Genomic DNA, 17116 nt, shown 5'->3' with positions numbered 1-17116 from the left:
CTTATTTTTCCTCCCAGAGCCATTCCTTCCAAAGTTCTGGCTTAATAATTACATCATCCACCTGAAATATTTTGAAATGTGTCAAACTGAAGAGGGAGTCACCTGAGATTTTAAGTTTATTGTAAATCAATAGATTTGTAACATAGCCAGTGTTTGCAAAAAATGCAAGGTACACTGAAAGTAACGTTCTCACAGGCTGAGGCAAGGGACAGGTGCAAACAGCGTAAAAGCAACTATGTATTCGTATGTTTTTATAGTAGTGCTTTATTCCGTCATACTGAGCTATACTTGCAAAAAGTACCTATTTAAAAAAAAACCATCAAACGTCTGTGTCAAAGTTGGAAACCTTGTAGCTGCAGGAGAAAAACGAAGGGCAGTTATTTTAGTGAACGTTACCACGTTTCCCCTTAGTTGGGCCCGTTTACGTGAGAGACACAGAGGAGGCACAAGGGCAGGGGCTGGAGGCTCATCGGTAGGCTGCGCTGCATAGGCTCGGGGTATTTAAAAGCACTGTCACATTTTCCCACGGGATGATGGCTCAGGGCTGGGCTCTGCCTCTTTTCCTCCTTGTGGTCTGAGTTGTTGTCACCAGGTGTTATCAGGCTGTGTTTGCTGGTACTCTGAGGAGCGCTGCATCCTTCAGCATCATTTGGAGGTGCAGTGTTGCCTACTGCTACCACCTGGGGCATCCTGGAAATACCTCGGTGCTCTGAAGGTCAATATTCAATTAGTGATTAAAATGAGAGAGGTGCAAATGGAATTTCAGAGTTTAATCCTCTGGAACTTCTCTGCTCAAAGCTATGTACTGCTTCGTCTTCCAGGAGTTTGCAGTGCATGGCATAAATTGAGAATGGCTTGGCATACTTGATTCTAATTTTTTCTTTCGTTTCAAATGGAAGAAGGGAAATGCCGTTAAGTATGTGGGGTAAGTGAAAGATAATACAAAAGCACTCCTTGGTGAGTGACTGTTAATAGACTGGGGCAGATGCTTACTTTGATAGTAACTGAACTAATAATGTTAAAGAGCATAAAATATGAGGTATGAGAAGTGGGAAAGAAAAGAAAAAGAATACTTAAAGGAAGAAATTGTGCTGCTAGAAGTAAAGAAAACAAAACATTTTTTCTCTCCAGGGTGGAAGTGAATAGGTTCTTCTAGAGCCTATTGTCTTAATGTTTGTGATGTTGTGAGACTAAATGATAAACTTATGCTTACATGGTGTTTCTTAACTACTTGCTTCATTAATTTGCATTAATCATAGAAACAGAAATATTAATTAGTACTAGGGATAAAACTATGTTCCTGCCAACATTTTTTCCTGTCTCAAGAAAGATTCAATATTAGCACTGATTTTTTTCTGTTCTATTATACAGAATAGGAATCTCTTACAGTTAGTGTATTGTGTATAGCTTCAATTTCTATTTAAAATAGATTTATACAGCCTTCAAAGTTCATCTTCTTCTTCCTCAATAATCTTCAGCATCACCAGCACATATAGCAAGTAAAGCACTCTCATAATGCCCTGAAGCAAAATGCTGCAAGAAAAAAAAAAAAAATCAGCATTTCTGTGACTACATGTTCTCTTAATTTTTCTTCTTTTGCTGTGTGACAAGGCCTAGACTGATGTTGTAAGGTTTTGTAAAATATTATAGTGTTTTCATAAGGATTCTAGGCCAAGATTTTTTTTTTAATTTCACATACCTTGAGCTTTGATTGCTTGGGCAGCTAGAAACAATCTCCCTTTGAAAGGCTGGATCAAACTTGTTTAATACTTCTCAAGTTCAATACCAAAAAATTGAGCAATTTCTTACAGTTACTGCATAACTTACAGTTGGATTATAGCGACATAAAAAAGGTAAAGTGTCTTAGCAAGAGTAATTTTTATTAATTAATTAAACAGTGTTAGGGTTTTGTTTTAAGATACAGAGCAAGAGTACAAGAGGAATAGTCTTTCTGAAAGTTGAAACTACCTAAGTGCAAGGATAGGACCAGATTTTTATTTTGGTTTTGCACAAAAGTGGTAGCAGCCTAACCTTGCAGGACAGTGTTAAAGAAGATGGTATCAATTAGTCTAGAAACTATTCATGCAAACTATTCCTCAGCATACATTGTCCTGCCTGGTAAATCCTCCTCGTGCTATTGGGGAGGGACAAAGTCATATTGAATGAGGGTGAGTTGAGAATTTACTGCTCACTTACTGAAGTCAGCCTGAGGCACTGAAAAGATAAGCTATTATTTTTATACATTGCATTTTTTTAATTTAAAAAACACAAGTAATTCAATGGAGATTAAACCTCTATTTTTCTGGTAGGGCTTGGCACAGTCTGTGTGGCACCAGTGCTCAATATATGCAAAAGTGTGTAAAAACTTACCTTAATGTCATGAAAGAGTGATTTCCCATATCTCTCTTTGTATCGCCGTCGAATATTCATCAAGTCAATCTCACTCCTGGCAATGAGAATCCTTATAACTGTTTTATTGTGGAAGCCAAAGTCCTAAAAAGAAAAGAAATTGAGAGGAAACTTGGCAGTTGGACAATAGGTGTTTGCCTATCTGTATATGCTCATATTAATGTTTGATAGATAAGCCAATTAATTAGGCTACCCATAAAGGTATAATAGATTTTAAAGAAGTCTGAGCTTTCAAAGGTTTTATCCTACTGAGTTTTAATAGAATTCATGTACTGAATAACTTGAGACTCCCCACATATCAGTGTTTTAAAGAAAAATCTGATGAACTTTTTTCAGTAGTCTTAGGTATGCCGTTTGTAGGTAGCTGTTGTGACTGTCAATTGCCTAGGTTGGAAGGGACCTTTCAGATCATCGAGTCCAACCATCAACCTAACACTGACAAAAAAACATCACTAAACCACATCACTAAGCACCACGTCTACACATCTTTTAAATACCTCCACCACTTCCCTGGGCAGCCTCTTCCAATGCTTGACCACCCTTTCAGTGGAGAAATTTTTCCTAATATCCACCCTAAACCTCCCTTGGTGCAACTTGAGGCCATTTCCTGTTGTTCTATCGCTTGTTACTTGGGAGAAGAGACCGACCCCCACCTTGCTACAACCTCCTTTCAGGTAGTTGTAGAGAGCTATAATGTCTCTCCTCAGCCTCCTTTTCTCCAGGCTGAACAACCCCAGCTCCCTCAGCCGCTCCTCATCAGACTTGTGCTCTAGACCCCTATACGGAAGCCAATAATCTATTTCACAACAACTTCTGCCGAATGTGATTTCAGTGAGATTTTTAACTATTGATTTAAAATTTACATAGCTTGTATTCAGCTGTGTTTTATTGTAACTGCTTCTAAATAAATTTTCATATTGCAATTGTGTGGAGAACGGGGACATCTAGTGGCAATAAAAGTAATTAAAACAGATTTAGGGTTGGGATGGCTGAAGACCAATATGGATTGTTGAAAGCTAAATCGTGATTTTATTGACTAGCTATTGATATTGAAATCTTATTCTCCAAAAACCAAGTAATGAGATATGTTACAAAGCTGCATATGGATAATTTGATACATGCTTGAAGGCTAGGTTAAAATCTTTCTTATAAACCTTTATGGACTATGATTTTAAGCATTAGAATCCTGGGTGGGTTTTATTATATTGTATTATAAATGGACATATAAAAAGCTTTTGGTATAATCTGGACATAACTTTGTTGCCAGAACAGAAGCTATTTTAAATTCTTGCATTTCTTTTGAGAATTTTCTGTGTTCATTAAAACACTGAGCAAAGAGAGTAAAATATTAATTAAAAAAAGCGCAAATGTTTAGTCTTAATCATTAAAAACTTTCTCCTGCATCACATATATCGCCTGAATATAATATAGAAGAAAAGTATCTATGTGGTATTTCTTAAACTTCAAAATGGTGTTTTAACTTGAAGAGCAGTCTTAATACAGGACCTTTGAGCAACATTACTTTCCCTGGTAGCTGGTATTTGCTGGTACTTTTGGCAAACCTTTTGCATGTCATGTGCCAGAATCCTCTTCTGACCATTCAGACAGAATACTGCCTCTTCTTCTCAGCCTGTGGGTTTTTCCTTGGTTCTTTGCTGCCACTGCTGCTGGTTTAGCTGAAACAGGGGACAGCAGTAGTGGCAGCATCTGGAAGAGGATACTGGGGCCCTGTTGAAGTGTCGCTGAATAGTTTTGTTCAATGGTTCTGGCTTGAATCCTATCTTTGCTGTTCCTGCTTAAGATGATACTTCACATTTTAGCCATGGCTGGCTTTTATGACCATCTTCTAAAGATTACACTTAAAAGATTATACTTTATTTTTCCTATAACAATGCCTCATTATTTTCACTAGTGAATGAAAAACAAAAGAAAATGTCTTCAGTGATGTCTAGTAGGAAGAATTTGTAGGTGTTTCTTTGTATTTACCCACATTCCTTCTTGGCAGTCATTTGTTTTAGTATGTTAGCACTTACACACCAAGATAAAAGAACCTGCATACATACATTGAGCCCCACAAAAAAATAGGATGACTTGTTTTTTTGTAACATTAATTTATGATTCAATTTTTAGTGATAGTTATTAAATCTCTAGATACAAAAACTGCATGGTAAGAAAAGTGCACATTGAGTTGTACACAGCAGGGGGAGATACAATCCGTAGAAAAGAAATATCTTCTATTTATAAAAAAGCAAATTGACAGTTACCAGACAGATATTTTTTAAAGGAATTTAAGTATTTAACCTGTTACTAATAAATTCGAACTGTTGCTTAAGCACTACTGCTTTGAAATTTACGTAGGTACCAACAGTTTCAAAATACGCAATCACACCTGAAAGATTGAACAGACTGATTTGTACGTACTTGTTTAAGAATAATCAAGCAAACAAAAAAACAGGGAAGCTACTTTTTATGGAGGAAGAAAGACTACTTACATGAATTGCATTATAAAGCCTGTAAGCAAAGTAGGAAGGCTTGTCACGAACACAGAGAACTAGGAGAGAGGAGTTGCAACAGGTAAACATAAGATTATTGTAAAATAATGTATATTGGCTTTGGGCTCCTTGAAATATAAATCTGGGTAGTGCTGTTCATGACTCAGCTTAAAATTAAGCTATGGGTTTTCACAAACATAACTATATCTATAATTTTAAAAGTCTGGTACTTATTTTGGGTGGGTACACATTGCTGTTGCATGGAAGTGCTTATTAAATATCAGTGAATACGCTCACATGACATCTCTGTAGAAATATTATTATCCTTATTCTATAAAGGGGGAAAAAAAGCACATAGAGCTTGGAACTTGTTTATAGACCACTGAACTCCTGAAAACTTTGCCAGTTATTTAATTTGTGTAGAATCACTTGGTAATGCAGTTACCTTGATCACACAAAATGTGTTATCAAATAAAGAACAGATACTAGTTCTGCTCAGTCAGAATCTCGTGCTGTGTATATACATTTTTAGATTTACACAAACATGAAAAAGTAGTTTAAATATTCTTTTCTAATTGTCTCTGAGAATTTAATTACACAATATAGTGGAATAAAGTGGATAAAAATATCAGAAAAATTATATTCTTGATGCATTGGAGACATCATACTAGATATTTATTAAGAGATTACTGCTAGTTTAAAATAATACTTTTACATTACCTATTGCAACCAGTAGTTCTTGAAAGTATCCATCATAGCATTCGTTAATGGCATCTACTATGTCTTGCCCAGAGATATTTTGGAACTCCTGGAAAACTTGTGGGGAAAAAAAAATATCTTGCTTTATTCTAGTTCACTAATAATGATCAACTTGCCTTTTTTTCCCCTGCTTCCCCCTAGTACTATAGCTACTGAGTTTATTCTTTTGCCTGTTTATTCTCAGTGTTTCACTATGTTTATATGCCCCAGGTAAGGAAGTCTAAATGAGTAGCCTGAAATCTGGCTTCGAGGACGTTCTCTCTGGCTTCTCCAGTGTATGGTATAAAATGAATGCGTGCCGATGCTTCTGTTTCACTGGAAGCTTTAATAAATTCTCTGTCTAGCAGCCTCTGTTGACGAAACTTGTAAGAATGTCATGTCATGAAGACAACTTCCTTGCTCAGCTTGGCTAAAACTGGCCAGATCCACAGATTATGACAAGAAGCCCTGTGTCGTGGTTTGGGTCAAACCAGGGCACCATGGCACGACACGTGTAACGTGTTAGTATCCAGACATGGACACTCTCTGGATAATGCAAGTATCCAGACTTACACACACAGGGTGTGCTTACTTCTTTAGGGAAGGAGGAAAGTTTTTGACTCAGTGCTTACTACAAAACTTACGGAGGACTACATTACAGGCAGAACCCTCAAATCCCTTTTCCAGAAAGAGAGTAGAGCATAAGGTGTGTTACATTATGTTAATCCTATCATCACCAGCCTTACAGAAGTCATGATAGAAGAATTAGTTTGTTGATCCATGACAGTAAAGTAGTTCTAAGCTACTGTTAGAAGTTGGCATAAGAAATACAGCTGGCTGCACAGCGATAAACTTGTCACCAAACAGCCTGTTTTTCCACTGCAGAGCAAAAAACATCTCAAACTTGTCATGAAACAGATACAACAGGTTTCTTTTCTACAGTGGAAGATCTGGATGATGTCACATAAATTTCTTGCAATCTGTAATTATGTCTGATCATGTATTTTAAATAGAAATGTCCCATTATGTTTCTGTGTGTGTGTTCATTATGAGAGAGTGGATGTGGACCTCGAAGTGCTCCCATCAAAAACTTCTTTGAAACTTCCAGGGCAAAGCTTCAACACAGCAATATGTTTTCACATAGAAACTTTGCTGAAAATACTCCAACTGCCTCTCCCAAGGTGTTTCCACTCATAGCAAAGAATTAAGAAAAATGAAGAAAGTAGTTAAAAGAGAATCTGCCTCATCCTGTGGTGTTGTGTGTAAACTCTTGTGCAGCCGTAGCCTATGCCTTTCTTTGGTCATGCATTCTTCTGCCTGTTATTAGGCATCCTGCCGTCTGTCTGTTCTATCTACAGCTGTCTGTAGTCATCAGGCAAAGTTCAGTTTTGCATTACTTCCCAAATCCCATTAACATCAGTGGTAGTCTGAGAGCTCCAACAGTTCACGCTTAGATTTCAGGCTAATACCCTGCTGCACACTGAGCTTCTTGGTATGTAAGCCATGGCTTTATTAGCAAGGCAGATTTTTTCCTTTCTATGTTCAAACGGCTAACCGCTGTATTACCCATCCACAACTGCTGGTAACTCTTGTTGCAGAGAATCATTTGCAGCATGTTTTTGTGTTCGCCTGTTTTCTGCTGGCATGCTTCCCATAGAATCTAGTATACCAGAAAAAGGAAAAAAAAATGCAAAAGATTTTAAGTAAGTCCTAAATCACTTTTCAACGTTTGTATTTGCTCTTTTTTCATGTTTGAGAAGCTCACATCTGACTATATTTACCATTGCATCCTGAGCAGCTGTAGAAGGATCTGCATATCCTTCCATCCTTGTTCCCTGGGGGGGAAAAAAAGATACGTTGTCTTCAAATGTTAAATCCTAAAAGATTGTAGGAATATATAGTTGTCTCTATATGAAGCTATGTTTCATTTCTTGAGGTAACATATATAAGCTTTTAGATTGGATCAAAGCATTCAATTGTTGACTTTGCAACTGTAGAAAATATCTTCAAGTTGTCATGTTATGTCTTCATTTCCTCTATGTAGAGGAACTCTGGAATGACAAATGGTCATGTAAGAGGAAAAAATGGGCAAAGTGGGTAAACCTATCCCATTTTTAGTCCCATTTTAAATAAGGTTTTACCTTACCACCACCATCCCACCACCATTTCCAGTATTATGTATGTTATATTGCTTACTATAATATGTAACTATGAGGGGAAAACAAGGATAAGAGTAACATTTGCCATTCACTGATTATTTCTGATCAATTTCTCTTTTTTTTTTCTCTGTGCACAAACCATACGAGCAAGCACATCAAATAATGTAGATTTTACTTGCTCATACTTATTGTCTAAAATCAAGATCCAAGACTAGGAAATTGTTTGACAACTTTGATACATAAACCACAGATGAATACTTCTAATTTTCCCATATATTTAATAGCTTTCCAGTTACACAAATCAAGTTGATATGCTTTAGTAAACACACTGTCATCTGAATTATATAATTCTTAGAAAAAGAGAAGAGCACACAACTTTTGGAATTGCTTTTTTAACCATAATTGTCTTGTAAGGGTACACATCAGCCTTGGTTGCAGAACTCTTAACAATCTCAAGCTGCATGTAATCACTGCCTTAATGATACATGTTTGAAGCAATTTAGTTTAAAATTTACAGTCATTTTACCCTATATGTGAAAGGGAGGATTAAAATTATGTATTGGCTGTCAACTTGTAGAATGACTGATTTGTAGCTCTTTTCCATTAAAAATGTTAATTTATATTTTAATTAAATTGTATGTATTTCACACAGTGGAATTCCTACTAACAAGATTAATTACTTGAAGGAAATTATGCTGGAATGACTGCATAAAGTTACATACACGAGAAAACACAGGAAAAAAAGACAGACAAGTGAACAATAAAATAAGTTAAATAATACTCTACATAAGTCAGATGCCCACTTTTCTCAGTAACATTTAACAGTACTCGGCATAGTTTTGCTGGAGAATCCCACAATATGTATAATTATTTTTTTAAATTGTAGAAAATGATATTGTAATTAATATCCAAAAAAAGAGAATTAGAATAAAAAGCTTCTGTTTGTTTTCATACTACAATACTAGTTAGCCTGAATTTTTAACTCAGTTCATTTATTTAGGAAGGAATAACTATTCCAGAACTTATAACTTCTAATCTGCCTCAGTGTGGACATGAAATCTGTAAATACCACACTATTGCAATTGAATAGTTTGCTCTCCATACGTGAAACACATTTACTTGTATCCACACTCAGATGTGTACGTCCTAAGTCCCAAGATTTAATAGAAATCAAAGCAAAGGATTTCTGAAAAAAACATTAAGGGATGCGTTGGAAATGTTGGTATAGAATAATCTTCTCTAAATTGCATGGTACTAGAATGGGTATATTTTAATGAAATAGCACTGACTTTTAATATATGACCGTATCTGAACACGGATCAACTTAAAGTCTTCAGAAATATACAGTATAACTGAATAAAGTTGTATTTTCCTGCAACTATTCTTTATCTTGTGAAAAATAGCAGTTAGATCGTGGTAGCTTAGAAGCTGCTGATTTCACACCTCTTGATGAATGATGAACATCTGTGGTTTAAGAAAATAAGGGCTAATAATTCAGTCTCAGATAATTTATTCTAAATTAGTTCTTTTGACAAGTAAAACGTGTCTCGTGGTTTTAATAAAGGCGAGAAGTGACGTTGCTTTACCTATAGCTCTTCATTTTTATGCAAGGAAGAATTTTCCTTATTACAGGGAAAAAACATCTAACATTAGAAAAAATATTTCCTGCTTATAGCTTATACATTTGAAATATCTGCTGTTTACATCTGTATCTCAGTGAAGCCTACTTCCCTTTCAAATCTTAGTAAGAAATATTTTTCCCCAGACACACATATATAAAAGTACAGTATGCGTATGTATGCCGTTATCTCCTGGCAGTGCTTTTGTCATTATTTATTACTCTGGTTTGCAAAAGATTTTTAAGATAATGAGCACAGTGACTGCAATGGGAATGAGAAGTCTTGATCTGACAAGTAAGACCAACTTTGTTGCATAAAACTACGAACTGGTAAAACTGCAGAAGTCGGTGTGTGATAGTGATCATTTGTTTGCCTGTGTGCAAACATACTGTATCTTAGTACATGCAGTAGCACAAAGAACATAATGTTTAAACCAGAGAACTATTTAATACTTTCTTTCATCATAAAATATGGATATATCTCCATTTTTACATAATGCCTAGACTATATTATGAACCATATATTCTAACAACGGAGTAAATAGAGCTTTAAAAATGAAAATCTCATTTGTACTGCAAGTGGACTCCTTTTGAGATTTGAGATTTTTCCAGAGACTTAATGAAATAGTCTGTTGACCTTTGCCTCCATCTGAAAGCCAAAGTCAAAGTAGATGAAGGAATTAAATTCTGCTCTTTCCCCTCTCTCATTCAAAAGTGTAGCCCTATTGAACTAGCTTTAACTATAATCACCTTAAAATTTCAGACTTCTCAAACAGTATCAGAAGTTATGAATTTCTTAGAAATGTAAGTCATGCTACTTGTTTTTACAATACCTGAGCAAGGTTCATGAGCGTATCTCTGAAGTGACCTGAAGTCTCAGAATCAATATCTTGTTGAAGATCATTATTATATTCTAGGTTAAAACAAAAACGTATAATCTAAATCACAAATGAACATGTTCTGAATAGTGCTAGTGAAGATTAGCAAACAAAGGATAAAAAAATGGGGTGCTAATACAAGTCCATTTTCTATAGTGACTATTCCACAGTAACCCACGCAGGTTCTACATGGACCCAGCCATGGGGCTGCCAGGTCTGTCTTAGGCCCTGCTGAGGGGCTTCAGCTGCTGCCCCATCTCACCTGTCCACCCACCCACGGGCACAGCCCTACCGCTGCTGCTGCTGTATGATGGTGGGATACTCGGAAATGACCCCTCAAGGCAGGTGACTGGAGAGTCCAGCCTGAGTAAGCACTTTTTGAAGGAAAACAGCTTATGTACTTTTTTAAAAAATGCGCAAGTTTCTGAAAATCCCCAAACGTGTCTGCCAAGTATTTCAAATGTCATAGTCAGTAATACATCTCAAAAATACTATGACATATTTTCAACCTGAAGCATTTTGCTTCAGCCTTTTGTATATAGTTGTGGGAGAGGAAGGGAAAGGGAACCATTTAGTATTGAGAAGTCATTTTTGCAGTTCAGTTCTTTCATGTGTGCTAATACATCCAGAGCACACATAGTACAACTGCTACTATGCACTTGCAAAAACCATTACGCATTAAGTAGGCTTCTTTCATCTGGAAGATCTCCATGTTTGATCTTGAGGCTAATATGTCAATTAGACATTTTTCTTCTGTGTCCGCTCCCTGTGTGGAAAGAAGTAAATATTAAAAGGTGTTGTTAGTAGAAACCACATCTTTTAGAAGAAAGCAATGCTGTGCTTATCAGAAGTAACAAAAGAATAGCAGTCTCCGCTGGAGCAATGCAGAGTGTACTTTTGCACAGTCTACCTGTTTAAATAGAAAATGACTTTAATTGAATAGTAGAACCCTGTATTGCAAATATATTCCTACATAATCTGAATTTCAGCACGTACATTAACAAGTGGGGAATGAAGCAAGACTAATGTTGACAAAAACATAGTGGGAAGAATTTTAGAGCTTTAGTAAGAATTTAGGATTTGCTCAAAGAAATCAGATGCAAAGATTGAGCATACATCCCCAGCAAGTGTTCAGGCAATCTGAAGTATATATGAGTACAAGTATTATGTTGTGCTTCTATCTTCTTTTTTAAAACTTATTTATTTATTTAGGAATGTTACGGTCTGTAATGTCTACAGTAGAATTTGGTATTTAAGGGAAGCATCATGGCCAGGCATGTGGTGCTGCAAAACACTGTATTTTCCCACAGGGTTTGAATTAATTTTTCGAACTTGAATTGACGTAAGGTTTGCTGCATATGCTGGTTTTGATATGCACATATATAATGTTGGTGAGTATTCTGCATTTGGGATAATGGGAGAACATGACATCAAGCCCGAGCCTGGAGACACGTATGGCCTGTTTACTTTGGCCATATGAATCCAGATCAAGATAGAATGCTATAGGAAATGTTAACTTTGAGACACATTTAGAAAAAAATAAAACTTTGGCAATCTTGTCAATAATTTTAATAAAAGCCATGCTTCCAGTGCTACCAATGATATTTCACAATCCTTTTAATGCCAACTATGATTAAAAATATATCAGTAGTTCTAAAAAGTGTATTGCTTTAAGTGTCTGAAGGACAACAAAAAAGAGTTGTAATGTTTTTTTTTTGAGGGGATTCTCAAAATATGTAAGATAGATCACCTTGCTCAGAGTTGTGTAATCTGTATTTTATTTGTGACAGTGGACAGTGGCAAAAAGAAAAGAACAACACTGTTGAGCTCTGATATATTCCCATCTTCCAGGAACTGGCAATTTAGGAATTTTCTGAGAAGGAATTTGCCAAGGGTTATCATTTTCAATAGCCAACAGCAGACCAGTTTTCTAAGAATTTGTTGAAGTCCTTTATGAACTGATTTGAGCTTCTGTCCCCCACAATGCCCTGCGGGAATGAATTTCACCATTTAATTACATAACCTTTGAAAAAGTGTTTTTGTTAGTTTCAAAACTTCAGTTATTTAAGGAGTACAGGCTCAGATCCTGGGCAGAATAGGAAATATTTTCTTCAAAATGTGCAATCAGTTCAATCTGAGTAGAGTAATCATTGCTTTGTCACGGAGTAATTTGTAAGTGTTTATGTAAAGACATGTTCTACTAAAGAAGTATTGGTCTCTTCAGAGGTGGAGGCTTAGTGCATGGCACTGGCTGTTCAAATAAATCTTGTTTGTAACATACATAAATGCTTGCAGGACCAGGGCCTTACATTTCCGTGTATAAATATTTCTTCACTTACCAAGTTTACCATGGATATTAAATCAGTTGTATTTTTTACATGACTAGGATATTATTTATGCTGGTTTTAGCATACCAATGAATAAACTTCATGTAGCACTGTATATCTGATGACCTGGTGTAGTAGACCTAGTGTAGTGTATATCTGATGACCTACGTAGTAGTACACTATTCCATGTACTAAATTCCAGCAGTTTATCAACCATTTAAATGTGAAAAATAATCAATTTAACATACGTTCAGTACTGTAATTAATGACTGTGATTCTAAACAATTCTGAATTAGACAAGTACCTTCAAGGCATGCCAGAGCTCATGGGCATCATAGGAGGCAGGTGGATACATCAAGCCAACCATGACTTCTTTGAAGTGATGAGAGAGATTTTCTTTTAGGTCTGTTATCAGATCCTTGAAAAGAAAAAGTAAAATGCATAGACAGGGTTATTTCAGTAGTTGCACTTTATAAAGACAGCTTAAAAAAAGTATTAGTGGTTTTCTCTGTAAATGAATGAAGATGAACTGTTGAAAATGAATTCTGGCTAAAACTAAGTAAGAAAAATATTCTTTTGAATAGTAGCTGCTTCTTTTAATAGTATGAGTGAGATGACAATAGACACACAAGCAAATAGACCACATAGGATTGTTGATTTTTGGTTCATTAGAATACAGAAGAAAATTCAGGGGTTTAAGTGCAACTAATGCTTAAAGTCTTGGAAACTTGAGTACCATGGCAGAGCATCTGCCGTTTCCCTTAGCATATTCCCTGTGAGAATCTGTGGGAGCTAAGGACCTTTGGAAGTCAAATCCCATAGAATACAGGTGATTTCTTGTGCTTTTTTCAGTGTTACTCATTATGTGAATAATTTAAAATTTAAAAAATCATCCATATTGATCCTAGTACATAAAAATATCTGTTTGCTTATGTGCTTCAATTTATGTATATATTACATTCAAACTGAATTCACTACTTCTGACAGATGCTGGATTAATAAAAAGGAACCCCCCTTCTTCCCTGGCATGTGTCTCAGTACTCGCTTGCCAGGTAGCTGACTAATGGATGAGAGTTTCCTCCCCACTCTCCCCTTTCCCAGTAGCATTCTTCAAAACAGTGCGAATGCCAAAAGCTTGTTAGTTATACTATTGCTGTTTCTGATTAAGAGGATACTTGTGCACTCATTTTTTATTTTTTATTTTATTTCTGTCCAGGACTGGGCAGCCATCAGATATGTTCTGACCTAAGTCTGAATTTAAAAGAGTACCAGAAATTATTCCCATGACATAAACTGTTCTTTTTTCTGAGATGCATCTTTTTCAGGCCTGTACTTTGGTTTTGATACCTATCTGAATACAATTAAATTAGTAGCTGGAGTAGCGATGAAGGAGCAAGGAAGAAATGCACGCAGTCTTCAGTGAACGCACATTAGATGCATTTGACAACCACTCGATCACACATGGAATAGAAATTAATTCATTAAGACATTTCACTTCTGACAACATGCCTGTGGGAAAATGGATTAATAATACAAATGGATACTAATTAAAAATTACTCCTGCAATCAGAACTAAGAGAAGTGAAGTATTAAAAAATAAGAAAAGACAACTGTAAGTTGTCCTTATTAACATTTCCTTATTTGTCTCTTTTATAAGAAATCCTCAAAGGCTAATTGTAAGAAGGAATCTTAAAGCTTGTCTGTATGTCTGAATCATGCAGCCAGTTCAGGGTTTTCTTTTCTTTTTTTATATATTTCTTGTTTAATGTGTCACACTTTACATTTGTCAAATGAATGGGCATAGGGGCTACCATATTGAACAGACTGAATTGAAATTGAGAGGGTGGAGGATTGGATTGACATAGATTTAACTGAGAAGGCTAGAACTGTTATTGCCTAGCTGTCTGTCTTCTCAGTTGCAGAGTTTACCGCTCATAAGATGGAACCACTGAATGGCACATTTCCCTATGTAGTATATCCATTAATACAGATTACAGCCAGTGAAATGCTGTGACTGATGTGTGCTAAAGTATTTTCTGAAGTGTGAACTGCAGCAATTCAGGGCAAGATACATCCCATCCCATTTGGCATTTCCTGCCCAGGATAGCAAACTTTTGAGGGATAAATCAAATAAATTACATGGAGCACTAACCATATCAGCTATTTCAGTATATCCACTATCACAGGTGAGACAAAACCCCCCAGCATTCTTATTTCATCTCTGAACTAGAATAGAACTAATTTGTACTGACCCCCTTTTCCACATAACAAAAGGTAGAACTAGTTGGGGTATTTTTGAAAGCTATCAGGAATATCTTGAGATATCAAGTATACCCAGAGCTTAACAGATTCATTTAAATTAAAATTATGGGTGTATGTGCAAGATTGGGTCCATGAGTTTCAGAATTTTATGTAGCTCATTACTGGAATATGAAAATAGTTTGCTTGCCTTTCCCTTCTATTATTATTCATAGTTTTAGACACTGAAATTCTTAAAAATGACATCTGAGGTTTACTTTGGCTTTTTCAGTTCTAGATCTTTAGGTCCGTGGCCACTGGCTTTATAGTGCTTCAGGTTGTTTGAATATGTCTGACAGGTATGAATTTAAAGGCACTGTTGTTTCATAGGCATTTTTTTATTTATTGTGTTGCTATTATTTTTGTTCTTATACAGCTGGGGTAACTGAGGAAACTGCAGGCATTGCAGCTTTCCCAAAGTTATTTGGTTAGCAATACTAGATCTGGAAATAGAACGAGTATATCTATCTCTAATTATGTTTAAGAACTCATGTTAAAAAAATTACCTTGTTATATACAGTAAATGTGGATAAAATGCATTTGGAAAAAAAGCTAACTTTTTATGTCTTAAAATTTTTGAAACGCCTTTCAAAGATTCATAAATTTAACATTAAGCAGCTCAGATGAGTATTGTCCTTAGTGTATGGATGGGATTACATGGTATGAGGTCTGAGAATGTTAGTGCTTTAGATGAGAACATTAAATCAGTGCATCAGTAAGATATAACTACTTATAATTTTCGGTATGGTGTTTTTCTTTGGTGTTTCAACCCAATTACAATACTTTTTTACTATGTAATCCAAAAACTTGAAAAAAGAATGCAAAAACCTCCCAAAGCACATAGAAGGAGAAATAAGTCTGTCCAGAATTTCTGGTTTGGTCAATAGAAGAGGAGAATAAACGAGAATAAACTATAGAAGAACTTCTATGCCTTTTTTTTTTTTTTTTAAAATTTTGTGTGTGGCAGGCATACTTCTACTGCTATATAAATGACAATTTGAAACCATCAGAGGTATTGATAGTTAAATGAGCAAAATTGTGTGCCAATCTTTTGGTGCCAGCTAGCTGTCTGCCAGGTTTTTGGTTCCAGTGACTGACCTGAGAGTAGGGCTGACTGACTGCACTGGATACAGGAGAAACAGAAGTAATGAAAGTATAAAATGTTTGCGTCATACCCTGCCATACATGTCTCTGTACGCCTCGGCAATCATAAGCCGCTGTGAATTGCAACGCTGCGTTAGGATATCAATCAACACATCTTTTTCACAACCTGTCAAGGAAACATGACACAGACTCTAAATTAACAAAGCGTAGTTATTTACTAAAATTTGTGATTGTTCATGTTCGAGAACATTAACCTTATTTCTTGAAAAAAAAAGATCAACAGATAAATATCCCACTGGTATTTACCAACATCAGTTATATTTACCGTGCTTATGTACCTTTCACTTGCTGGTGTAATATCAGCAAAAAGTGAAGTAGTCTGTTATTATCAGATGCATCACCATCTCTCTCAAGCTCAATGGATTTGAAAGCATCAATAAAACAGACAGAGACTTTCATCTACTTAGAACTCGGCACACTAGCAGAATTTGTGGCTGAGCCTGGGAAGTCATACTTGTATGTACTGTTGATATTGATTAAATTGTCATTTCAGGATTAGGGAACTTTTTATGGGAATGAAAAATTATGGTCAGACCATTTGTTGAGAAACTGAAAGATATATCTTTTCAGAGGAACTATATAAAATAAGTTATGAATTTTTAAAAAATATAACATTTAACCTGTTTCCAAGGGCATTTTGTTGAAGGTTGCCTTTGATCTTTTGTTTGATGGCTAGAGCATGCTGCTAAACTTCTAGAATGAATCAGTATTTTCTGCTTGTGAAAAAGAAGATAATGCTTAACATATTCTGAAATTTATTTTATCATTCTAGATTTTTTTTTCCATCCCCAAACTGGCTATTAGTAATTTCATATGGCTGAGCGTTTTAATGACATTCCAGTGTAAATGTATCTCAATTGACTTCATCACACTTGCAGCAGAGGTGAACTAGGCTGGGAAGCATGGGGATTAGCTAGCATCAGAATGGAGAAGTGTAGTCTCTCAAGTTTCTGTCAGTCATTGTTATATAGGCATATATGTATATGTTACAGATACTCATTCTGTACCTATTACAGCTTTGTTAGACAGATTT

The 17116-nt window shown here is 35.8% G+C and overlaps 1 protein-coding gene across 1 annotated transcript in view; it reads right to left on the bottom strand.

Moving 5' to 3' along the window:
• Positions 1-170: 170 nt before the first annotated feature.
• ANXA10 (annexin A10) overlaps positions 171-17116 on the bottom strand; it is a 33770-nt gene continuing 16824 nt past the window's right edge. The window contains exons 3-12 of the mRNA XM_063335979.1: positions 16095-16189; positions 12926-13039; positions 10970-11060; positions 10250-10329; positions 7421-7474; positions 7206-7299; positions 5622-5717; positions 4902-4960; positions 2371-2493; positions 171-1533 (exon numbers count right to left, since the gene is read on the bottom strand). Of these exons, the coding sequence (XP_063192049.1) occupies positions 1465-1533; positions 2371-2493; positions 4902-4960; positions 5622-5717; positions 7206-7299; positions 7421-7474; positions 10250-10329; positions 10970-11060; positions 12926-13039; positions 16095-16189 (875 nt within the window). The 3' untranslated portion in view covers positions 171-1464. The remainder of the gene's footprint in view (positions 1534-2370; positions 2494-4901; positions 4961-5621; positions 5718-7205; positions 7300-7420; positions 7475-10249; positions 10330-10969; positions 11061-12925; positions 13040-16094; positions 16190-17116) is intronic.

The sequence above is a fragment of the Chroicocephalus ridibundus genome, chromosome 5, assembly GCF_963924245.1.
Source record: "Chroicocephalus ridibundus chromosome 5, bChrRid1.1, whole genome shotgun sequence".
In the NCBI taxonomy this organism is placed as follows: domain Eukaryota; kingdom Metazoa; phylum Chordata; class Aves; order Charadriiformes; family Laridae; genus Chroicocephalus; species Chroicocephalus ridibundus.
Note: the sequence above shows the minus strand (reverse complement) of the source record. Positions and strands in the feature narration are given on the sequence as shown.